This window comes from Rhinatrema bivittatum, chromosome 7 (genome assembly GCF_901001135.1).
Source record: "Rhinatrema bivittatum chromosome 7, aRhiBiv1.1, whole genome shotgun sequence".
In the NCBI taxonomy this organism is placed as follows: domain Eukaryota; kingdom Metazoa; phylum Chordata; class Amphibia; order Gymnophiona; family Rhinatrematidae; genus Rhinatrema; species Rhinatrema bivittatum.
The window spans coordinates 305,130,359-305,156,304 of NC_042621.1; the positions used below are offsets into that span (position 1 = coordinate 305,130,359).

A 25,946-nucleotide genomic window follows, 5' to 3' on the forward strand; every position below is an offset into this window, starting at 1 on the left:
TTTTAAAAGGAGGTCTTATAAGACCGAATGCGGCGGTAGGGCAGTTGGGTTCAGCAGGGGTTTCAGAAATTTTGAGAATGCCCATTATTTCCGTTCTAGGATCTGAGATTCGTCCTGTTGGAACTTGGAGTAGGGCACCTACTTTCTCAATAAATTTAGAGTAGGTTAAGTCCTCAGGAGGAGAATAAGGTTCCTGTGGTCCTTCTGGGGGATCTGATGGTAATCCCATAGAAGACTTGGACGAAAATGTTGATACCTGTGAAGCAGGGCTCGCTGGATGGTGCTCAGGTTCTGTGGTTGGGTCCCCCAGAATGGGATCTGGTAAGGGAGGTGCAGAGGTATGTGGAGAGATCACTGGTAGTAAATGATGACCTTGTTCTAGGTCTTGAAAGAATGTTGAAAATACTTCTGATATTTCTATCATTGCCGACGCTGCAAGGGTTCCTTGCGGAGGGAGATGCAATTTGTCTTTTATTTGGAGGATGAATGTCAGGTAGCAGAATATGTTCTGGTGAAGTATTCCCACTATGAATGCTGGGATTGTCTTGTGCACTAAGAGGAGATTGTTGTGAGGAAGCTGATTCTGCAGCGGCAGAGAGAAGTTCCACTTCAATCTCTCGGCTAGATGTGGAGGAAGCAAGAGGAGTGCTCCTGATGTTTCCTCTTTGCTGTCCTTTTGGAAGAAGTATGTTCCAAAAAGGAAGGATGTATTTTGCTTTGAGATTGTGTGTGACTGAAACATGTCCTCTCGATATTTGCGTGGTAGATGTTTCTAGTGTTGATGTATGCTTCGAGTCTATGGCCCGTTTCGCGCCGTGGCTCGAAGAGGTGTCGTGTTGTGAATATGCGTCCTGCTTCGAGGCGGCGTCCTGCTTCAAGACAGCTCCGTGCTTCGATGCGGCGCCGTGCGTCAAGGTGGCATCCTGCGTCATGGCAGCGCCATGCGTAAATATTGTATCTTGCGTCATAAGCTTGTCTCTTCTGCGCAGAATGATGGGGTTCGTTTGGCTTTAGTGGCCTGGAACCCATCGACACATCTCCCTTGCCGTATGCCTCCCGATCCTTTTCAGGAGCCCTGGTATGGATCGAGGGCAGTTCAGGTTTTTGAAACCCCGAGATAATACCCAGCCTGCTTCGCCCCACTTTGGAGGGGCCCAGGGAGGAAGCCCGTTTTCTGTGGGCCCTTACCTGTCTTCGCCGGTCGCGGCGAAGAATGGGCCGATGTAGGTGGGGCATATGAGCCCATCTTCAGGCACTCTATCTTTGCTGATCGGTGGTTTTGGGCCCGAGGAGACATGTGGCCGCAGTCTCTACACGACCTTTGGTCGTGATGAGGGCCTAAACAGAGGTAGCAATAATTATGTCCATCGGTAACGGACATAATTTTGCCACATTGGCAATATTTAAATCCAGACGGCTTTGGAGCCATCTGGAGATGAAAAAGATGTGAAAAAACGGCGAAAAATTAGCTGAAGAAAAAATCTGTGAGGAGAAAAAAGTATGAGTAGAAAACACCGCGTGCGATCGGCTTGCGGAAAAAAAGAAACTGAAGAGGAGAGGGAACCGCGCGGGAACACCACCGTGCAGCCGCACAGTCAAAGCTCTGTCACTAGCTGAGGAGAATCCGCCTACTTCAGGTCGCGACACTTCCCAGACAGCATGGCTAATTCAGCCCTGCTATCGACGGGAAAAAGGGGAACCTAACGTTCCCTTCTAACTTTTTACCTGAGCTCAGCCCTTCCTGGCTGAGAGCATGATCGAGTCTCCAGCTGCAGGGGGAGAGGTTACAAAGCCTTCACCGCTGAGCACTCCCTTGTCTTTTTTTTTTTTCTTTCTATGCCTGGTTAAGCTTCTAGACTTAAAACATTCTACTGAGGGGGGACCAACAGATGTCTCCTCAGGAGTTTAAGCTCTGCATTCAAATCTATCTTCTCTCTCGGATTTTTTGGTGTTTCTTTTTACACTACAATCAAGTTTCACAAGGAAGCTGCATGTTTACCATCTGTACAACCCACTGGTGTGGACTGGCCTGCCTGAGTGCAGAGGAAAGAGCTGTTCCCAAATAACTTGTTGGATGTTACCATCACCACCAAATACTACTGGCAAAAAATGATCATGTACATGCTGAAAAGGGTACAAGAAATCCAGCTCAACAGCCAATCACTAGACTTGGGTCCTCTGGCTCAGCCTGCTGCTCCTTGGAATGACCGAAGCTGTGAGTAGTATTTTCAGCTCCTTTGAAAAGGACTCAGCCAAGTATTGATCTTAATCATAGAAAGAACTGGAAGGTACCTTAAGAATCCAATTACAGTAGTCCAATCTCCCTGCAACACTCCCAGAAATGGAAATGGCTCTCAGGAGCTGCAATCTGCTCTCATATACAGGGAGTCTCTGCAGAGGAAAATGTTGAAAGGCTAGATGGACATAATGGCCTCTGAGTGGGGGTTAAACCATAGGGGAACTACAGGAGAAGGAATGTAAACAAGTTCCATGCAAAACTAATGGAACCTCTTTTCTGGGGTATGTGTTCATGGGTATAAGTGGATTTACTCTCCCTCAGCCCCCCCCCCCCCCCCCCCAAAAAAAAAAAACCCCAAATAATCCCATCAGGATCCTCTTCTCCCTCCCACCCACCCCCAACATTGCCGGAAAATTTGGTGTGAATAGGACACATGGACAAACACACAGACATGGCAATCTCTAACTTTCTTCCCTATGGGAAGTAGGCTAAAAGGAATAATATGCAGCTCTTACCCGTTAGTCCTGAGGCAATTCCTCCACAATAAACTGTACAATTTTTGGGACTTGACTGGTTCACCACATCTTCAAACCTTAGCTGTTTTGTGCTATCTACAGATTAGAAAAAAATAACATTAAACTTTTTTCCTCTTAGTTATAGAATGTGCAATGTAATCTATACATAAAATCACATGTGGGCACATGATACTCAGATTACATATGAGATAAGCTCAACAATATATATATATATATATATATATATATATAGATAGAGAGAGAGAGAGAGAGAGAGAGAGAGAGATCTCATCTGTGTAAAAAAGAAACTATAGCAAAGACATTACAGGGAAAAACTGAGCTGCCCTGGCAGAGGTATGTCTAGGTTAGGGGATGCTGCACATCAGGACTGAGGTGCCAGGTAACACTGTATGTGGTGGGATCAGTACTGGAATAGCAGAAGGTTCTTCAGGGCAAAATTGAAGTTCACTGGCAGAGCTGTTGGTGAATCAGAGGACTGTGCACTGCTGGGGCAGTAAAATAGCAGGGGGTGCGCTTTGGGTCACTAATGGAGTGCACTTAGAGCTGTGTTGAAAACCAACAGCATGTCTACATATTTTTTTTCTGTCTAATAAATTTTATCAGGTTCTGTCATTCATGAACAATATACACCAAGCCCATAATGATAAGAAAAAGCAAATTGTAAAAGGAAGTAATTTCAAGCATTCTTACTTTCTTGTGTACTTTTCGGAGCAGGTGGCTTGCGTGTTGCCCAATTGGTCCTGATCTGACGACCTCCCAACCACTGGCCTCCCATGTGCACTATTGCATTTTCTGCATCCTGCAGAACCATAAAAGATTGCATTGGAATAACCATAATCTGTGCAGTGTGTGATCAAAATAAGCAGCTAACAATTTACAGACAAATTCAAAGCAAACACATAAGAATATAAGACTTGCCATACTAGGTCAGTCCAAAGGTCCATCAAGCCCAGTATCATGTTTGCAACAGTGGCCAAGCCAGGTCACAAGTACCTGGCAGGATCCCAAGGGTTAGATAGATTCCAAGAATAAGCAGCGGCTTTCTGCAACTCTACCTTAATAATGGTTAACTTACTTTTTCTCCAGGAACTAGTCCAAACCTTTTTTAAATGCAGCTACACTAATAGCTTTCACCACATCCTCTGGCAATGAATTCCAGAGCTTAATTATGCATTGAATAAAAAAATATTTCCTCTTATTAGTTTTAAATGTATTACCTAGTAACTTCATTGTGTCCCTTGGTCTTTGTACTTTACTTGTTTCCATTCCACTCATTATTTTATAGACCTCTATCAAATCTTCTCTCAGCTGTCTCTTCTCTATGCTGAAGAGTCCTAAACACTTTAGCCTTTTTTCATAGAACTTTTCCATCCCCTTTATCATTTTGGTCGCCCTTCTCTGTACCTTTTCTAACTCATTTAATATGTCAGTCTCTATTTTTTAGAACTAGTTGGCCATAGAACTTTGCCAGTCCTATTACTATTGCCCAATGCTGTCATTCATAATGTTCTTCATATGTAAGCATGTAAGTTGGCAAGTGCTTAAAAGGCTTATTTCAAAGCAATGCTAGGAAATAGGAAGTGCTTTCTGACTAACATGCTGATACAGTAAAATTCGCGGCCACTCTCCTGTGCACGCGATTCACTAAAAAAAAAAATTATTCAAATTAGGGCCTGCAGTAAAAAGAGGCGCTAGGGACACTAGCGCATCCCTAGCGCCTCTTTTTTGACAGGAGCGGTGGCTGTCAGCGGGTTTGACAGCCGACGCTCAATTTTGCTGGCGTCTGTTCTCAAACCCGCTGACAGCCATGGGTTTGGAAACCGGACGCTGGCAAAATTGAGCGTCCGGTTTTCAACCCACGAGCCAATTTTAATTTTTTTTTATTATTATTTTTAATTATTTTTAACTTTTGGGACCTCCGACTTAATATCGTCATGATATTAAGTCAGAGGATGTACAGAAAAGCAGTTTTTACTGCTTTTCTGTGCACTTTCCCGGTGCTGACAGACATTAACGCCTAACCTTTGGGTAGGCGCTAATTTCTGAAAGTAAAACGTGCTTGCTTGGCTGCACATTTTACTTACTGAATCGCGCGGGAATAACTAATAGGGCACTAGCTTTACCCCTTACTGAATAAGGGGTAAAGCTAGTGCGTCCAAACACCGGAGCGCACTGTACTGTATTGGCCTGTATGAAATGTAAACAGCTATGCACAGGGAGCCCACAAGATCTACAGTAATCTACTAAAACTTGCAGAGTGCTGGAAGACACATTTTCTAAAATAAGGCACTTACTTTGCTTGACAATTTTTTCCCTTAACCCAGTGGGATCTCAAATGTGGTCCTCTTGACCCCCACCCCCCGCAAACTGCTCTGAATTTCAGGATAACTAAAACAAACAAATCAATCATATTCTTAGACCAAATGTATGCATATCTCACTGGTGAATATTTCCACACATTTTTGAGGAATGACATTCAAATTAAAATACATTCACAATCTTCCTTTATAAATAAATAAAAATCACCAACTACATCAAAATATAATCAGACAACGGACACAATATAGAGACAGTATATTCACAAAAATATTGCTTCTCAGCCTTTAGGTCTGAGGTCAGGACAGACTTCTCAGCTTTTTGGCGGAAATTGAGAATATGTACAACATGGGGACAGGACTAGAAAAATTCCAGATGCTAAGGTTCCTAAATTTCAGTGACTATTGCCAGTCCGGGTCAAGGAAAGTTGCTGCTACCAATAAAGCTAGATATCCCACCCCCCCCCCCCCCCAACCTGGGCTGCAGGAGAAACACTAATAGAAGCTGGGGTTAGTGGAAGAACAGCATTTAAGAGAAGGGAGAGGCTAGGGAGCACAGAAAACAGATGTAGGATGGAAGAACATAAGAAATTGCCATACTGGGTCAGACCAAGGGTCCATCAAGCCCAGCATCCTGTTTCCAACAGAGGCCAAATCAGGCAAGTACCCAAACACCAAGAAGAGCTGGTGACGTGCGATGAGGACTGTGTGATGCTTTACTTCCCCCTCCTGGGGCCTGGATGTTACTGAGAATGCACTAACCCTGCAGTCACTTAACTGCACAATTCAGCTCTCTCTGTCATAAGAATATAAGAAAATGCCATACTGGGTCAGACCAAGGGTCCATCAAGCCCAGCATCCTGTTTCCAACAGTGGCCAATCCAGGCCATAAGAACCTGGCAAATACCCAAAAACTAAGTCTATTCCATGTTACTGTTGCTAGTAATATAGCAGTGGCTATTTTCTAAGTCAACTTAATAGCAGGTAATGGACTTCTCCTCCAAGAACTTATCCAATCCTTTTTTAAACCCAGCTACACTAACTGCACTAACCACATCCTCTGGCAACAAATTCCAGAGTTTAATTGTGCGTTGAGTAAAAAAGAACTTTCTCCGATTAGTTATAAATGTGCCCCATGCTAACTTCATGGAGTGCCCCCTAGTCTTGCTATTATCCGAAAGAGTAAATAACCGATTCACATCTACCCGTTCTAGACCTCTCATGATTTTAAACACCTCTATCATATCCCCCCTCAGCCGTCTCTTCTCCAAGCTGAAAAGTCCTAACCTCTTTAGTCTTTCCTCATAGGGGAGCTGTTCCATTCCCCTTATCATTTTGGTCGCCCTTCTCAGCTAAGTGAAGATGAAGGGAAAGTAGCTTGAGGGATGAAGAAAAAGGGAAATAAATCAGAGAAAGGGGAGACAAAAAAAGGCAAAAGCAGAAAAAAACTGCATAAGAAGCACATCCCCTAAGAAGACAGACAAAACAAACAACCGAGCAAAGTGAGCACACATGCAAACAAAGTAACATAGTAAAGATGGCAAAAACAGACCAAATGTTCCCTTTACAAAATTGATTTCTCCTTTAGATCTATTTAAGAACTATATTTCTCATGTTCTTAAAATTCCAGCAGCAGCGATGCCTGTAATTACTAAGCCATACTATCTACCACAAAATGAGGAAGGAGCTGGTGGAAACCAGCCTCAAGAATCTCCTCTTGATTTAACGGACATTCTTGAATCTTCACAAGAGACTTAGATCTCCAAAAGAGGAACTTTGTTGGTATCTTTTGCCTTTTTGTCTGATATAGCAGAGTTGCTTACCTTTAACAGGTGTTCTCCCAGGACAGCAGGATGTTAGTCCTCACAGATGGAGCCAGGCATGGAATACTTTTATGGCACACTGAGCATGCCACTATCCACGCAGGGTCCCCCTTCAGTCTCGTATCAAAGTGAAAAAAAAGGACGAGCGAAAAAATAAAATAAATCGCAGACGAACCCAACTCCACGGGGTGGCGGATGCGTTTCCTAGCATCCTGCTGTCCTGGGAGAACACATGTTACAGTTAAACTCTGCTTTCTCTCAGGACAAGCAGGATGGTAGTCCTCACAGATGGGTGAATACCAAGCAGCAGGCTGCCCCCGGAACACAGAGGGCAACAGATACCCAATAACGTGCAACGGGCACAACAGGGGTGTTGTTGGCAACAACGGGAGGCAGCATGAACCATGTATTGGGCCCTTGGCAGGGAGAGTTGGGTTCTCACACTTGGAACAGATTATGGACAGACTGGCCAAAGGCGCTGTCCTGTCAACCATCCTTGTCTAGACGGTAGTGGGCTGCGAACGTGTGGAGGGAACTCCATGTCGCGGCCTTGCAGATCTCGGCAATAGTGACTGCACAGAAGTGGGCCACCGATGCTGCCACAGCTCTCATGGGGTGTGCTGTTACTCGGCCTCCGAGAGGAAGGCCCACTTACTCATAGCAGAAAGCGATACAGTCCGCCAACCAATTGGACAGGGTCTGCTTGCCCACTGCAACCCCAAGTCTAATTTTGTCAAAGGAGACGAAGAGTTGGGTGGATTGCCTGTGGGCTGCAGTGCGCTCCAGGTAAAATGCCAGAGCATATTTGCAGTCCAAGGTGTGCAGAGCCCACTAACCCTGGTGGGAGTGAGGCCTCGGAAAGAAGGTGGGCAGTACAATAGACTGATTCAGATGCAAGTCAGTCACCACCTTAGGCAAGAACCTAGGGTGAGTGCGTAACACTACCCTGTCGTGGAAGAACCTTGTATAAGGCGGATAGGCTACTAAGATCTGAAGCTCACTGACCCTGTGGGCAGAAGTAATTGCCACCAGGAAGAAAACCTTCCAGGTGAGGTGTTTAAACTCGCAGGGACGCATAGGCTCAAATGGAGACTGTATGAGCCGCGCTAGCACCACGTTGAGATCCCAGGCCACAACGGGAGGACGTAGTGGAGGCTTCAATTGTAGCAAGCCTTTCATGAAGTGCCCCACTGATGATTGCACCGAGATCAGAGTGTCATCCACGCCTCAGTGGTAGGCGCTGATGGCACTCAGATGGACTCGGATCGAAGTAGTCTGCAACCCCGACTGAGAGACGCCACAGATAGTCCAGGAACCGTGGGGTGGGACAGGTGAAAGGATCAAGACCCTGTTCCGCACACCAGACTAAGAATCTCCTCCACTTCAATTGGTAGGACTTCCGTGTGGAAGGTTTACGATAAGCTGCGAGACATTGTTTGAAAGGTCGAGGGACTGCAACACTAGCCTTTCAACATCCAGGCCATGAAGGTCAACGACCGGAGGCTCGGTTGGCGCAGCCTGCCCTGATCCTGCGTGATAAGGCTGGGAGAGGTGCCCAGTCGTATGGGCTCCTGGACCGACAAGTCGCGCAGGATCGGGAACCAGACCTGTCTCGGCCAACGTGGGGCTATCATGATCATGGAGCCCCCGTCCTGTTGGAGCTTCATGAGGGTCTTGCCTATTAGCGGAATCAGAGGATATGCATACAGGAGATCCGCGCTCCACAATTGGGCGAAGGTGTCATGGCTGGTTCGCTGTCCTCCCTGCACAGGGAGTAGAAGCGACTCACTTTCTGGTTCTGAGGGGATGCGAAGAGACCCACCTTAGGCAGACTCCACCTGTGGAAGATCCTGTCCACCACGGAGAGGTTGAGGGACCACTCGTGGGGGCAGAACGTCCGACTTAAGTAGTCCGCCACCACATTCACCATCCCTGCCAGGTATATTGGCTTGCAGGAGCATGGCCCTGGACAGGGCCCAGGTCCAGATTTGTGCGGCTTCCTGACAGAGCAGATAGGAACCCGTGCCCCCTGCTTGTTCACGGTTCACGTACCACATGGCCAGTTGGTTGTCTGTCTGTATCAGGACAAACGTTCAGGCGATCTTGGAAAGCATACAGGGCATACCGCATTGCCCGGAGTTCCAGAAAATGTATCTGGCATCTTGCCTTGGACCTCGACCATACACCTTGTGTGCAGAGGCCATCTACATGTGCACCCCAGCCGATGTTGGAGGCATCGGTGGTAAGGATCACCTGAGCAGGAGGGGGCTGAAACGGAAGGCCTTGGCTCAGGTTGGCTTCCTGTTCCCACCAAGCGAGGAAGTTCTGGAGCGGCTCGGTTATCTGGACCAGCGTGTTCCTGAGAAGCTTGGTGCCACTGGGAATGCAAAGTCATTCTCATGGCCAGGTGAGCCATCGAGGATCACACGGCTCAATGCCGCCATGTGACCCAGCACCCGCAAAAGCAAGTGGGCGGAGGTCGTCCATCGGTGGCGAATGGACTGAGCTAGCCCCGCCAAGGTTGTCACACAATTGCTGGGGAGGATTGCCCTGGCCCTGTGGAGTCCAGGCATACTCCAATGAAGCTGAGCAGCTGGGACAGCGCCAGCTGAAATTTTGGAAAATTGATGAGGACCCCCAGCAACTGGAGCACACTATCAAGTGTAGGGCCCAAAGGGCTCCTTCTCTTGTGGAACTCCTGGATTAGCCAGTCGTCCAGATATGGGAACACATGCACCCCCTTGCGGCGCAGATGTGCTCCCACCACCGCCAAGCACTTGATGAAGACCCGGGGTGCGGAGGCGAGGCCGAAGGGTAGAATCCTGGATTGAAAGTGCCGCTGGCCTACCACGAAGCGCAGGAATTTCTGATGGGGTGGAAATATGGCGACATGTGTGTAGGCATCCTGCAAACAGAGAGTAGAGCCAGTCCCCTGATGGAGAAGGGGAATCAAAGTGCCTAATGAAACCATCTTGAACTGTTCTTGCCTCAGGAACTTGTTTCAGGCTCGAGATTGAGGATGGGATGGAGGCCACCTGTTCTCTTTGGAATGATAACGTACCTGGAGCAGAACCCCTGGCCCTGCTGGGCGCGGGGAATCAGCTCAAAGGCCTTGGCCTGTAACAGAGCCGAGAGTTCCAACTCGAGGAGTCGCCACATGCTCCATGAAGCCCCACCCCGGTGAGGGAGGGGAGTCTGGCAGAATGCTGAGAAGAGTTAGGCGGTAGCCCCGTTTCACGATGGATAACACCCAGCGGTCGGTCGTGATGGGGGTCCAGCAGTTTGCAAACAGGCATAGCCGGCCCCCAACCAGTGGGTTGGGACTTTTTGGCACCGAAATTAGGCTGCTGGTTTCTCTACGCCAGTCAAAATCCCGCCGCAGGGCTGGGTTGAGGCGTAAGCTGGGCCCGAGGTACCCACTGCTGGCATGGATGGCCCTTAGAGGCAGCCGAGATGCCCGAGCTCGAGAGACAAGAGGATAGTACCTCCCCTGCCAGAAAGGTTTCCTGGGGTCTCGACGCTGCGCCCAACGGGTCACCGAAGAAGGGTCCGAGGTGCTGGCAGACAGCTGTCATAGGGTTTCGTGATGGTCCTTTAGTTGGGCCACTGTGTCCCAGACCTGGTCTCCGAACAGGTTTTCACCTGTGCATGGAAGGTCGGCCAGCTTTTCCTGGAATTCAGGGCAGAGGTCGGAGGCCTTAAGCCAGGCCCAACGCTGGGCACTAATACTGGCCGCTGATACCCTTGCCTCCATCTCGAAGACATCATAGGCTGCTCGCACTTTGTGCTTGCCAGCCTCAAAACCCTTTTGCACTATGGATTCCAAACCTTCTTGGAACTGCTGCTGGAGACCTTCAGCAAGCTCCTGTGCTTGCTTCCAGAGGTTGTGGTTGTACTGATTCATGTACAAATGGTATGCCGCTATCCGGGCAATGAGCATCATCCCCTGGAAGACTTTATGGACCAGGGCATCCAGGGCCCTTTGGTCCTTCTCCAGAGGGGCAGAAGATTAAGTATGGGATTGTTTGGCCTTCTTCAGAGTCGATTCCACTACCACGATCTGGTGTGGGAGCTGGCTCTTCTGGAATCTTATGGCCTGCTGTACTAAGTAAATGGCATCCATCTTCCAGTTGACCGGGTGATGGAGCCTGGGTGCTCCATAACCAGTAGAGGAGCTCAAGGAGGACCTCATGCACCAGGATAGCCACCACTTTCTTCGAAACATCGACAAATTGGAGGACTTCCAGCATTTTGTGGCAGGCGTCCTCTTCAGTAAGCAGCTAAGGCACAGACTCCGCCATTGCCCAAACAAAACTGGCAAAGGACAAGTCCTCTGGGGAAGAGCGGCGCTTCTCACCCAGAGGCGAGGGCTCAGACGGGAGAGGATTCCGAGGAAAACTTGGAGGACTCATCACCCCAGGGGTAGTAAGGGGCCTCTTCCTTCCCAAAGATCCCATTGGGTAGAGGAGGGAGGCTAAGTTCTATGTCCTGAGGCACTGGCACCAGCGGACTGTCAAAGAGCCTTGGTGCCAGAGGCCGTGCGGGCATCGAGGGCACTGGGGGCATCGAGGGCCACGTTGGACCCGAAGGGTCCAGGGCACCCAATGGCCCTGCCTTTGCTGGCAGGTGTGGAGCCGCATCCTCCTCTTCCGAGGATCCCGGAATCGGGATGGTGTTGGAGGGGACAATCGGCGGCGGACGGGGCACTGAAGGACCTCCGGGCATGGATTGCGTCGGCAAGGCACCAAGCAACACGTCTAGCCGCTCTAGAAGGGGAACCAACATAGAGGGTGTTGGCTCCAGCATCGGCATGGGGGCTGGCGCTGGTGGTTGCTCAAGGCCCCGAAGGGCATGGAGCACGCGATCCAACTCCTCACAAAATTCAAGCGTAGTGAGCACCAATGAGGGAGGAAGCAGTGGATGGGGTGTGGCTGGAGCTTCCACGGGGGTCCGTGGAGGCTCGGTAACTGACACCAGAATCGGTGGAGAACGCCTTGGGCTTCTGGGTCTGGAGGGAGACGGAGCCTCCTCTCCCCCGGGCCACTTCGAAGGGGGTTCGACCGAGGCCGGTGCCCCCTCCGGTATCTATGCTGGCACCGTGCAGTGATGACCGTCTGTGCCCGTGCTTCCCTCGGTGCTCGGCCCAGTACTTCTCCGGCATCGAGGAAGATGATCCCAAGGCCTTGGACTGGCCAGACGCTGGCGAAGGGTGATCCCCCGCACCCTTTTTTTCACGGCGGCCACCGAGGGCGACAGCCCTGGGTCACTACGATTACCCTGGCCTGATGTCCCTGGGACTGGAGTTGACGGAGCTGTTAGGGACCGAACAGGTGCTCCATCTTAATCAGGCGGGCGCACAAACCCTTGGGTGTCATTTGAGCACAACCGGGGCACAAATGAACATCGTGGGAAGGCCTGAGCAGAGGACGCAAATGTCATGCGGGTCCATGATGGACATAGTCCGCAGACACTGGAGGCACTTCCGGAAGTCTGTCGCCATCAAGAAAAAGACCAGCAGTTGGTGGCCAGACACTCGGGAACCGACCGCAACAACGCGAAAATTTTACTACCTCCTTCCCCTCTGCCATTTGCTCACGAGTTTAAAGCTCAAATTCTACATATTTGCAGACGATGTTCAAATCCTGATCCCTATATCCGAATCCATTACAAAATCACTTAAGTGGTGGGACAACTGCCTACAAGCAATAAATCTCCTCCTCACTGACCTCAACCTGATACTGAACCCCGCCAAGACGGAACTCCTTATTTCACCTGACGACGGTGTCCCCCAACAACAATCCCTCACTAACACTCTAATCACACAAGCAAGAGATCTGGGAGTTATAATTGACAGCCAGCTGAGCTTAAAAAAGTTCATCAATCACACAACAAAAGAGTGCTTCTATAAGTTACAGGTACTGAAGAGACTTAAGCCACTACTGTACTTCCAAGACTTCAGAACAGTACTCCAGACCGTGCTGTTCTCTAAGATTGACTACTGCAATGCTATTCTTCTAGGTCTCCCATCTTCCACCACCAAACCGCTCCAGATGCTCCAAAATGCAGCTGCGAGAATTCTAACAAACACCAACAGGAGAGAGCATATAACGCCTATCCTCAAAGATTTGCATTGGCTCCCTATAAGCTACAGAATTCTTTTCAAATCACTCACCATCCTCCATAAAACTATTCATCACCTGGTCCCGCTTGACCTACAAATCCCATTTAAACTGTACCACTCTTCCAGACCCGTCAGGGAGGCTTACAAGGGATCTCTATATGCCCACTCCTTCAAAGCCGCCCATTTTTCATCTACCAGGGACCGGGCCTTCTCGTTAGCTGGTCCCACCATCTGGAATGCCATACCTCCAGATCTTAGACTGGAACCCTGCCTACAGACCTTCAAAAAAAAAACCCCTTAAGACGTGGCTGTTCAGACAAGCCTTCCCCGACCAGGGCTAACATTAGACACATAGCATCAGCCACATCTAGATAAGATCATAACTCTCTTGCACTTACTTCTTCCTCGTAATTAGTTCATGAGTTATCTGTCCCCCTCTATGCTCTTCCTTCCTAGTTACATACCCCTGTTTTATTGTAACTTTAAACTTCCACTAGTCAAGGTTATGTTATTTCTTTGTTCCTTGTAACCCGATATATGATATTTTTTCATGAATGTCGGTATATAAAAATGTTAAATAAATAAATAAATAAATACTAACTGAACGCCAGGGGAACCGACTTGCGAAGGGGGACCTGGAGCGGGAAGAACCGGCGTAAAAAAATACAATTCCTTTCTTTTTAGAAAAGAAACTGAAGGGCTCCAAAAACCCGCGAGGCAACTGCACCACGGAAAAAAAGGAGACTAAAGGGGGACCCCAGGTGGCTGCGGGGATATTGACATGCTGGGCATGCTCAGTGTGCCAGTCAAAGTTTCTAGAAACTTTGACAAAACTTTGACAAAGTATTCCATGCCAGGCTCCATCTGATGATGTCACCCATCTGTGAGGACTACCATCCTGCTTGTCCTGGGAGAAAAATAATGTTCCCAAGTTTTTCTTTCGCAACAGATTGTTTTTGTTCTATGGTCAGAAATTGTGGATTTACCCTGTTACTAGAATGACCCAACTTTGCAGGAAAAGATTTCTCTCCATGCAATCTGAGGTGTTATCTAAGGGGGCTCAATTTACTTTGCAATATCTTTGCAAGTGTTTAGTAAAACATCTTAATGTAAACTATGACTTTTTTAAACCCTCAACTCCGGACATTCCTAGATTCATACGCCTAGAAAACACTTTTGCAGAATTGGCCTTCTACTAGATAAATGAAGCTTGACCGACGTGCCGCAAATGCGCAGTAGAGAGCAACTCTACCACGCATGTGCGGGCAACACGTCGGTCAGAGCTTGCCTGTAACAAAAATGGCGCGGCGAGGAGCAGGAGCAGTAGCGGCAGCGGCTGTGCGCGCGAGGGAGGGAGGGGCCTCCCCCGGAAATCTTCCGTCTGCACCATCCGAAGGGGTTGTGAATGAGCTGCGAGAGGGGGAGTGACTGAGGGGGGGGAGGAGAGAGTGACTGAGGGGGGGGGAGGGAGGAGAGAGAGGGGAGGGGGGAGAGAATGACTGAGGGGAGGGGGAGGAGAGAGTGAGGGGAGGGAGACTAGAGGGGGAGGGAGAATGAGGGGGGAGGGGGAGAAAGAGGGGTAAGGAAATGAACTGAAAAAAAATGTTAATGTAGCCCATTGTTACAGGCTTAATGGCTAGTTTAGATATTATGTGGTGTTGGCTTATTTTTTTTCTCATTTTCATGGTAATATTTGCTCTTTTTCTCCTTGTTCTCCCCTTTTTTCTTTTTATTTATATTTGAGGAATGTATAGATGCATCTCTTACTTACATTTTTGCATCTGTGCTATACTTGTCTTGCATACCTGATATTTTTCTGGAACAAGGAATTCTTGTGTATATTTGTAAATGTATGAAAAAGAAAAAGACCAAATGGTCCAACCACTCTGCCCAGCAAGTTTCTTATGGTAGTAATTGCCCCTCCGTGCAGGTTACCCCTATGCATTCTGTTAAGGAAAGTAACTGCTGCTCTGTGCCAGTTACCCCCAAGCCGTACGTTAAGTGTGGCAAAACCAAGCATCTGTCAAACCCATAACTGCTAGCAACATTTTTATGGGACGAGAAGCCTTCTTGATAATTCAGATAATGCTACTTGAATGTTTTTTGATTTGTACTTAGCTGTAGAAGCAGTCCTGTGCTTTTTCCCCAATGTCTGCAGTAACAGTTAGGCCCAGTGTTGGCTGTCATCTGAATCCAATTCCCCCCCTCCCCCCCATTCGAAGTGGAGAGCAAAGAGTTAAGGTAAAACAAAACTTCCTTCGCTCCTAAAAATCCTTGGCTGACAACTAGTTTTTCTACATATTTTCCACTTATGTATGGGGGATGTAAGGTAGGAGAATTAAAACTTCAGTCAAAAATGGTAGATTCACATAGAAGAAAAAAGTCCAAGGTCTCATATATTTCACCTGAACAAGATGTGCCCCTCACTTTTGGTTATTGTGTAATGACCTACAGTAGCTCTTTTGCTCTTGTTCAGTCTCCTGTGTTGCGAAAACGGCATACCAAGGTTTGGAGGACATGAAATGCATAAAGACAGTTTTCTCCATTATTTTCCCTAACAACCTAAGACGACTATAAAGGCACACTCATCATGACACAATCAGAGCATCCATTGTTCTGCTGATACTGGCTTTAGCATTCCCTCTTGGGGTACAATAAAATAAAAAAATATGGGAAACCTATTCCAATCAATTGCTTACAGCAGTACTATTAACTAACTTAAAAAGTAGGCTCAGATGTTTCTAAAGCTTTATTCCTTCTAAGTCTTCTTTCCAAAAAATGTTCTAGAACAGATCATATGAGGTTCATAGGGGATAAAACACCCAAATCCCCTTCCACTTCTTATTACTAAGTTTTGTAATAATGCACTGTCAACCACATTAGTAAGGTTATTGTCTGAAGCATCCAGCTTCCTCTTGCTCCTTTCTGTTCAGGTTTTAACCATGGTCACTCCATACAGGCTTTCTTGGAAGCCTGATGCAGTTGTATCACTGTTTTTAAGGTAATAACCATTACTCTGTGGTAATCTCCTCAGTGCAGGTAACTCCAAAGCCGTCTTGGAAGGCAGATGCAGTCATATTAGGGTTCTAACCAGCATTCCATCCAGGATTACCGCTATGCTTCTCTTTCATCCTGGGTAGATGAGCATACAAGAATGCATAACTAAATCTACACCCATTCCTCCCCATATCTTACCACCAAACTTTGTAATAATCCAGTTACCAAAACTAGTGAAGCTGTTGCCCTAACATCTGGCCTCTAAGGTCCCCATGGACTTACCTGGACAGTATCTAACCACTATCAACCTGCCAGAACTGACCTAGTTGGTTGATGCCTCCATCCTCCATTCACAAGGTTGTGCTTTCATTCTCTGTCCTCATCTCTTACCTCTGTTCTTGAGGGAGTGTACGGTAACATTAAATGTTCATAAGCTCCTGTTTACACAATTTTCTCTCTACATGGACTTAAATACTTAAATTCTTTAAACCTGCCATTCACAGCCTTCATCTGTTTTATTTGGTGTATATGGCATCACATTTCTCTCTTCTCTAATATGAATTTCTGTCAAAACACATTCCGATTATGCATTCTCTGATGTAAGCTGTCCCTCCGATGCAGCCTATGCAAAACACGGGCCCATGTTGGGGGACTGAGTTTAATTAAAAATTGCTATGTTCACATATCCAAGGGAAATTGAACCTTGTTATTTGCTTCATTAGCTTATTGTTAATTTATTGACCATTCGTAAGAATTTTTGCAGCACACTTTTCTTATTGTTTACAACAGTGCAACCTCACTATTTTGTTCTGAGCACTTTCAAAATGGACAGCAAATAAGGACCATTAGGCTCATTCAACCTCTCCAAACCAAAGCCTGGTATAATGCCATAAACCACAGTTGATCATTGACTTTCCCCTCACTCCTTTGCCACTAGGGATTCTCTGCACTTATCAATGCTTTTCTGAAATCTGCTACTGTTTTTTCTGCACCATCCCGCTTTGGGAGTCCATTCCATGAAGAAATATTTTCTGATGCTCCCCCTGAATCTATCCCCTAGAACCTCATACCATGAACTCTTGTTCTAGAGCATTTCTGCTTCTTGTATCCAATTTATACTTTTCAGTATTTTGTTTCCATCATACTCCCTGTCTCTATTTAGGTTCTTTAGTCTCAGGACATTGTTTATGATGCTTGCCTCATACATTTGTCTTGATTAGATTTAACTTTACTGATAAGGGACTGTCCCATGATTTTGTACAACACTGTGTACGTCAAGTAGTGCTATAGAAGTGATAAGTAGTAGTTGTAGTAATAATAGTAGCTGTAGTAGTAGTGGTAGTTGTAGTAGTAGCAGCAGCAGCAGCTGTGGTAGCAGTAGTTGGTAGTAGTAGTAGTAGTAGAAGACCCTGCACCATTTTGGCAGCCTCTCTCTGAATCACATTCAGCCTATCTATATCCTTTTGGATGCATGGCCCCCAGAAGCTGTCTATCATCTAGGTAAGGTCTCACCTCTATTTTTCTGTTATTTATGACTCTCCCTATGCATCTCAGCATCCTACCTCTGGCTCTCAGCTTATCACACTGTTTCAAACCTTGAAATCACAGACAGTCTGATGATTTCAAGGTCTCTTGTGATCGGTGGTGCACAACAGTTTCTCATTTTCCATCGTGTACGGTTACCTTGGATATGTGCACCTCAAACACTTGATGTGGCACTTTTTGCCCTGAATTTTAACTGCCAAGACCTCAAGCATTCCTTGAGCTTTTGCAGATCAGTACATATTCTATATCTTCTCCTCAGAAGTGTCCACTCTATTGCAGACACTAAGATCTCCAAAAAGGCAAACTTTTCAATTTAATCCATCTCCAATATCTCATACAGATACTGAACAGAATTGACCCCAGAATTGATCCTCTGAGGTACTCGACTAATCACCTCCTTTTCCTCAGAGTGAATTCCATTCACCAGCACCCCTGTATGTTACTTAACCAGTTTCTAATACAGTCCACTACAACTGGGTCCACACTCCAAGCTCCTCAGTTTATTTTTGAATCTCCTATGTAGGAGATTGTTAAAAACTTTGCTGAAAACCAAGAAAACCAAATTCAGTTGACACCCTTGATCTAATTCTCTGGACAATTAAACACTGATCAGATTTGTTTGACTAAATCTCCCTTTGATAAAACCATTCTGCCTTAGATTCTGCATCCCACTGGATTCTAGATATTTTACTATCCTTTCCTTCATTAGTGTTTTCATTATTTTCCCACCACTACAGTTAAAAAGGCTTTGAAATGTTAAAAAGCAGAATATAAATAAAACAGAATAAATAAAATAAATAACTAGCCTTTCGTTTCTAGCCTCCTTTCTGTTACCACTTATGAAGAGACACATCTGGCCTTCCAAGTCTCATACAACCACTGCCACCTCCAAATACCTATTAAACAGATTCTTCAGTGGACCTACCTTAATATCCTAGAAAATATCCCATCTGGCCCCATAACTTTGCCCGCTTGCAATTTTGCTAGTTCTACACAAACCATTTCTTCCATAACTTATGTGAACTCTACCCCACTATCAAACATACCCCTATCAACATCAGCAATACATCGCCATAAGTTTTTGTTTAGTATTTCTACTTTTAGTTTGTCACCCTCTATAAAGTCATCTTTTTCTTGTGTCTTTCTTACACTCCCTGCATTTGCACTTCCTCCTTACTGTCTTAGCTATCATTTCCTCCAATTTTGCTTATTTCAGCTTTATCAGAGAGATAATTCCCTATGCACCTCTTTTTTTTTAGATCCTTTGTACTTTCTGAAAGCTGTCTTTTAGCCCTTACTTTCTCAATCACTTCTTTGGAAATTCAGTTTTCTTTTTTTGCTAGCTTTTCTTTACTTTCCAGACAAAGATTTGTTGCTCTGTTTCTAAGGCTACTTTAATTTAAGCCCACCATTCTTGCAATTCATACTCTTGGAGGAATTCTGTGCAAAAAATTAAAAATTCTACACACAAAAATTTAAATTCTGGACACAAGAATTTAAAATTCTGCAAAATTCAGCATACTTTATATTAGTTGAAATAACCGAATATACATCACTAAGTAATTAATTTAAAATACAATTCAGAAAAGTCATTACCCAAAGATGTAGAGATTTAAATATTTTGAGCAGAATTCCCTTAGAAGTACACTAAGAGTGTGTCTTCCATCTCTCTCCCTACTCTCCTGGCCAGACCTCCTAAACTCTGCCCTTTTAGGCCCCAACTCCTCCGCTCTCCCATATCTCTCCCCTCCCCCTCCAAGCTCAAGTCCCTCCATTCTATTTCCACCACCCAGACCTCAACTCCCACAGTTTGATCCCTTTCTCATTCAGGCCCTCAACAGGCTTCCTCTGTCCCTCTCATAATAGAGAAATTACTTACCTGATAATTTTGTTTCCCTTAGTATAGACAGATGGACTCAGGACCAATGGGTTATGCTTCCCTGCTAGCAGATGGAGACTGAGTCAGGTTTCAAAGCTAACTTCACCCTAGATAGTCCCCAGCAGTGACCTCAGTCCTTCAGTATTCTCTTCAAAAGTCACTGTAGACATACTATCGGAAAAAACTTGACTACAAATGGATAACTGTTTCCCAAGGCTTCTCCTTTACCTCGAATGCTGGACTCTTGGGAGACTTCTTGGACCCGGTCACGGGGAGGTTGCTCAGTTTTAGTGGGTTGCAATTGAAACTGAAGAGTATACATTTTTTTGGGTATGCCCGGCTGAGTGCCTTAGTGAAGGGTATCTTAAGCAAGCCGGGAGCCCCAGCAGATAATGCATATCAACGTTTGCTGAGATTGTATTGGGTGGATCCTTATCACTACTGTATAAATTTTGTCAAAATGTTATAAGTACTCTATCTTGGATAAATTGGCGATTAAATGGCAAGGGGATCTGTGGGAGGATCTGGATACTCTGATGCTAAAAGAATGTTATATGTATGTACCTAAAATCACAAATAACGTGAATCTGAGGGAACTGCAAACTAAATTGTTCCATAGGGCAATATGTTCCCCACAAAGGGTGCATCAGATGGGTCTGATAGCTTCGGAGGTATGTGGGAAATGTAATCAGTCTCCTGCTTCTTTAATTCATGCCCTATGGGATTCAAAAATTTTGGGAAACTGTACGTCTACTAGTGTCGGATATGTTCACCTTCCCAATTACTTGGTCTTGTGCATTTTATCTATTACACAATGAGGTTGGCGAGTTCTCTGTGAACCATAATAATATACTTTTCTTTGCAAAAACATGTCTCATAGTGAAGCAATGTATTCTGCTGAAGTGGATGGACTCTGATCCGCCAGATGGCTCCTTGTGGAAGATGTGAATGACCGAACTCTTTCAGTTAGAATATGGATCTATGTATCCCTCTTTTACAGTAAAGAAGAAAAAGTGGTTCACTGTAACATGGTATAAATTCTAATGCTCGCTTCCCCCAGCCACACAACAACTATTTCTCTTAATGGAACCGACATCTGTCGTCTCATGAACATCAAAGTGAGGGGCCACGTTTGGACTATAACTTTATAACTTTCTAATAATGGGCAAGCAAGAAGGACGAAGACGGGGGGGGGGGGGGGGGGGGGGGGGGGAGGTAAAAATGGTTAAAACCTGTTGGGATGTCAGAACTTTTGGAGTGTACTTTTAAATTGTATTAATGTTATTGTGCTTCTGATATCCTCAATAAACAAAGCTTTGAAAAAATAAAACGGATAACTGTAACTGTACTCAACCAAACAAACACTGAACCCCAGTAAGATTATAGATGCCCTGATCTAGAGACTGGATTTATTTTATTTATTTAAGGCTTTTCTATACTGACATTCATCAGGGACATCATGCCAGTTTACATCAAACAAGGGAGAACAATGTAGAGAAAAACAGATACAAAAAACAGGGAACAGCAAACTGGGAGATGCGAAAGTATTATGCTTAATGGAAAGGGAATCGAGGCATGAGAAGGTTATCATAGAACTAATACAAAAATATAACGGGAGAAACATAACAGTGCATAACTAATTACAAACATAATTGACGGCTTACCCGTAATCTCCTGGAATTGATATCCACTCCACGGGCGAATCCTTGGCATCATTCTTGGGCAGCCGTGGGCGGATGCTGAGTCCATCTATCTTACACTAAGGAAAACAAAATTACCATCCAAGATGGCCGCGTAGAGCAAAACGCTAGAAGCTGCGCATCCTGATTTACCCCAGAATTATATGTTTCCTGACGAAATATGCCACACACAGCGAGGAAAAGATGGGCCGGACCAATGGACGCTCATGTTTTTCGAGGAGGGCTGAGATCGGCAGAGGAGCCGCTGGGGGAAGGAACTATGGCAGAGGAGTCTAGTTTCTCCCCGGGCTCAGACATCTCCCTATCACCGATGGTAAGGGAACCGCCGGCGAATCCAGAGTCGACTAGGGACCCGGACTCGGTCGCCGGTCTTGCCGGAGAAGCAAGTAGGAGAGATGACCTTCCAGGGAACCAGAGTCTGGAAGAAACCCGCGACGGAGCCGCCATGAGATCAGCTGGCGAGGAAGCAGATAACATAACCCGAGAAGAAGTAGAAATGGACGGACAGGAAATATTTCTTAAAAGTAAGATAATACCTGTTTTTCAAATGCCCAAACCTGCTCAAATAACAATGGACTCCTTGTGGGGAGCTATAGAGGAGTTGGGACAATTTCTTTCTGGACAAATTAACCAGTTTGCTTTGAAATCACAGCAACAAGAAAATCGCATTCAACAGATTGAAAATTCAGTGCAATGTTTGTCTAATCAATTTGTGGAGAATAAGAATATTTTGGAAGCAAATAAGAACTTGCAAGAAGAACAAATAAGAACTTGCAAGAAGCTATTATGAAAGATAACACATATTTGAATGCGAAGGTGGAAAATCTAGAGAATATTGTTAAAGGGAAAAATTTAAGATTCATAAATTTTCCCCAACTGCCTTTTGTATCTCCTAAAGACATGTTTAAACGTTATCTTAAAGAAGTTTTGAAAATCCTGGAAGAAAATATACCTCCGGTTTCTAGGGTGTTTTATATACTATTTAAACAGAAAGAGGATTTGAAAAGCAGTAGCCCTGAGGAGGGAAAAGCAAGGGAGGAGGGGGGAAAAGGGAGAATTGGATCTGAATTAGATATTTCTGCATTATTAGAAATCTCGGATACTATTCAGGCTAAACCAGCCACTCAGAAGTTTCATAATATGCAGATAAGAATCTTTCCAGATGTTGCTAAGGCAACACAAAAGAAAAGAAGGCAATTTCTCCTTCTTAGACCTCTGGCCCTACAATTAGGAGCTTCCTTTCTGTTAAAATTTCCCTGCCGTTGTATAATTAATTATAGAGGTACTAAATATCTGTTTTTTGTACCATCACAATTGACGAATTTTCTTAGTAACAAGAAGGAAGAGCAGGAAAGGGAAAAAGGAAAGGTAAAGTCCGGCACATAATATTCTCCAGAAACAGGTTATGTACTCCTTACATAAAAATGAACCCAACTGCTAGCAGATGCATACGATTTTTCCTAATAATAATAATAATAATATTGTAATTATATATTATATTGTAATTATATATTATAATTTCAGAATGGTTCCTTAGTATAGAGGACTTATTAGAGGTTGTATTGGCTAGATTTATTTGATACACATTTTTGAAGAACTGTTATGTTTGACAAGATTAAACAACCTCATTTATTCTTTATCAAGTATTAATATTCTTGATTGTATAATTGAATAATGCATTAAAAAAAATGAAAACAAAATTATCAGGTAAGTTACTTCTCCATTTCCTAGTGTGTAGCCAGATGGACTCAGGACCAACGGGATGAACAAAAGCTACTCCAGATGGGGGCGGGAAGCTGCCTGCAGTCTGGTTAACACCGCCCTTGCAAAGAGTGCATCCTCCCGGGCCTGAACATCCAGGCAACAGAACCTGGAGAAGGTGTGCAAGGAGGACCACATCACCGCTTGGCAGATGTTGGACAGGAGACAGCATTTTAGCTTCCGCCCATGAGACTGCCTGAGCCCTAGGGGAATGAGCCTTTTTTTTTTTTTTAAATGTATACTTTATTGTGATTTTCAAATATTACAAGTAAGAAAATTCTTACTAAAGGAAAACAGGAACATCCATATCAATACAGAACATTTTATACAAAATATAATAAAGAACACAATCTTGATATGTTTTCCTCCAAAAAGTAATATGAGAAGGAGGGAGTAGAATATTCAGGAGATTTTTAGGTAATTCAAACATTTTCGTTTCACACAAAAAGAAATTGCTTAATGTGACAACAAGAATCTAAGGTCGAGGTGTTTGGAGTAATTTTCTAGATTTTCAATCCTGCGTGAAGCATTTGAAACATCTTTAATCAACTTCACGTTACACTATTATTTGTTTTCAACATAGCTTCCATCGCTTCAATCCTGGGTTCCACATTTCCCATTTTCTCTTCCAACTTTTCCACTTTTACATTGAGAACTTCGGTTTTTGCATTAGAATCATACTGAGACTTGCCTAAACCGGCCACTAAGTCCCATAATGCATCGAGAGTCACAATGACTGGTTTAGTTGGCAAATGAAAGTGGCTTAACTCACCCCACTTTCTCCTCCAGCCTTCCTCCCACCGCCGATATCAGCTGTCCACTCATCTCTCTTTCACCATGCTTGGGGGTCGATGTTCGCACTTCCTGCTCCACTTCACCCTCTCCCATCGCAATGGCTCATCCAGGATAAATGGGCAGGCTGTGAAAATCTCCTCTGAGTTCTTCTCCTGCCAATTCTGCAGCTGTAACTTCGCCGAGCATTTTCTCGGCTACCACAGAGGAGCCAGTGGGGAACGTCATCATCGGGCGCCGGGGATCTGGAGGGCTAAGGGTAACTTCCCCCAATAACGTGGAGGCTCCCTCCTCCAATGCCGAAGCGGGGGCTTTCTCCTCCGTTCTAGTTGCCAGTGAGTGGGCAGTTATTAAACGCTGCCCTGTAACCAGAGATGAGTCGGAGGGGTAAACCCAAGTTTTCCCCTTTCTTTTAAGCAGGCATTCTCAGAAATCTTCAGAAACTCTCTGAGCAGCGTTCTCTCACCGGCAACATGCTGCCATCTTGTCCCCCCCCTCCCCTGGAATGCGCTTTAACCTGAAGGAGTAATGGCTTTCTTATCTCCACATAGGCTCCTGTGACCACCTCCTTAATCCAGTGAGCTAAGGTAGCCCGCGAAGTTGGTTTGCCCTGCTTCCTTCCACCGTGAAGGACAAAAGGTAGTCCATCTTTTGGACCGATTCTGAAACTTCCAGATACCGCACCAAAAGTCTACTGACATTCAAATGGCGGAGGAGGCGGTGTTCCTCCGCATCCTTGTGCTTATCTAGGGACGGCAACAAAATGGACTGATTCAAATGAAACTCCGAGACTACCTTGCGCAAGAAGGATGGAACGGAACGAAGTTGTAACGCTCCTGGAGTCATCCGGAGGAACGGTTCCAGACACGACAAAATCTATAGTTCAGAGATGCGGCATACCAAGCATATAGCTACCAAGAACACCGTTTTCAGGGTTAATAAATGTAAGGAAAAACTGCGCAGTGGCCAAAAGGAAGGCCCTAACAAAAACTCCAATATTCGATAAAGATTCCACAAGGGAAATGTCCACTGTATGGGTGGCCGGAGGTGCTTCACCCCTTGCAGAAAACAGGCCATGTCCAGATGAGCCGACAGGCGGGTTCTGTTCACCTCGCCCCTGAAGCAGGAGAGAGCTGCTATCTGGATCTGCAAGGAGTTAAGGGTCAAAACTTTATTTAAGCTGTCCTGCAAAAATTCCAGAATTAGTAGGATTTTGACCGTCTGAGGGGAAACACCACGTTCCTTGCATCAGGCCTCAAATACTCTCCAGACCAGCATATACGCTAAGGATGTAGAGAGCTTCCACGCACAAAGTAAGGTGGCAATTGCTGCAGCCAAATATCGCTTCATCAGGCAAGCCCTTTCAAGAGCCATACCATAAGACAGAATAGAGTCTGATCCTCGTGAAGGACCGGTCCCTGCTGTAGCAGGTCCTTGTGCAGAGGGAGGCACAGGGGGTCTCCACCAGGAGTCTCCGCATGTCCACATACCATGGACGCCTGGGTCAATCTGGAGCTACTAGTAGGACTAACCCCCCTGTGGCATTCGATTCTGCGAATGACCCTGCCTAGGAGGGTCCACAGAGGGAAGGCATATAGCAGCTCCTCTTCCAGCCAGGTCTGAATGAGAGCATTGATCCCCAGGGTCAACTGAACTCTTCTGTGACCGAAGAATCGGGGAACCTTCGCATTGTGAGATGCGTCCAGCAGGTCGATGGACGGGAGACCCCAGAGATCTACCACCAGCTGAAAGGCTTTGGCTCTCAACGTCTACTCTCCGGGATCCAGACTCTCCCTGCTTAGAAAGTCTGCTCAGACGTTGTCTTTTCCTGCAATGTGAGAGGCAGAGATCATCTGTAGATGTATTTCCGCCCATTCCATAAGATGATCTATCATCTGTGACACTTGCTGGCTTTTGGTTCCCCCTTGGCGTTAATGTAGGCTACCATTGTTATGTTGTCCGACATCACGTGGACCGCTTGGCCCTGGAGTATGTGGCTGAATTGTAGACATGCCAATCTGACTGCCTGAGCTTCCAGGCAGTTTATTTTCCAGAGGGCCTCTTCCTTGGTCCAATGCCCCTGGGCCTTCAGTTCCTGACAGTAAGCTCCCCAGACCCAGAGGCTCGCGTCTGTCATGAGGACCAGCCAGTTCGGAGGGGACAGGGGCACATCCTGTCCAGATGAGTTCCCTGCAGCCACCACTGGAGCTGAGAGCATACTCCCATTGGTAAGTAGAG

The 25,946-nt window shown here is 45.7% G+C and overlaps 1 protein-coding gene across 3 annotated transcripts in view; it reads right to left on the reverse strand.

Annotated features, from left to right (window-relative positions):
- Positions 1–25,946, reverse strand: part of TIAL1 (TIA1 cytotoxic granule associated RNA binding protein like 1) — a 347,709-nt gene that overhangs the window by 115,457 nt on the left and 206,306 nt on the right. For 2 of the 3 annotated variants that reach the window (XR_003857944.1, XM_029610520.1), the window contains exons 7-8: positions 3,466–3,574; positions 2,755–2,850 (exon numbers count right to left, since the gene is read on the reverse strand). Coding sequence is in view for 2 of the 3 variants with exons in the window: in XM_029610520.1 (XP_029466380.1) it covers positions 2,755–2,850; positions 3,466–3,574 (205 nt within the window). In the remaining variant the exon portion in view is untranslated. Of the gene's footprint in view, positions 1–2,292; positions 2,392–2,754; positions 2,851–3,465; positions 3,575–25,946 lie in introns of those variants that run through there. The other variant, XM_029610521.1, reaches the window with a different exon arrangement.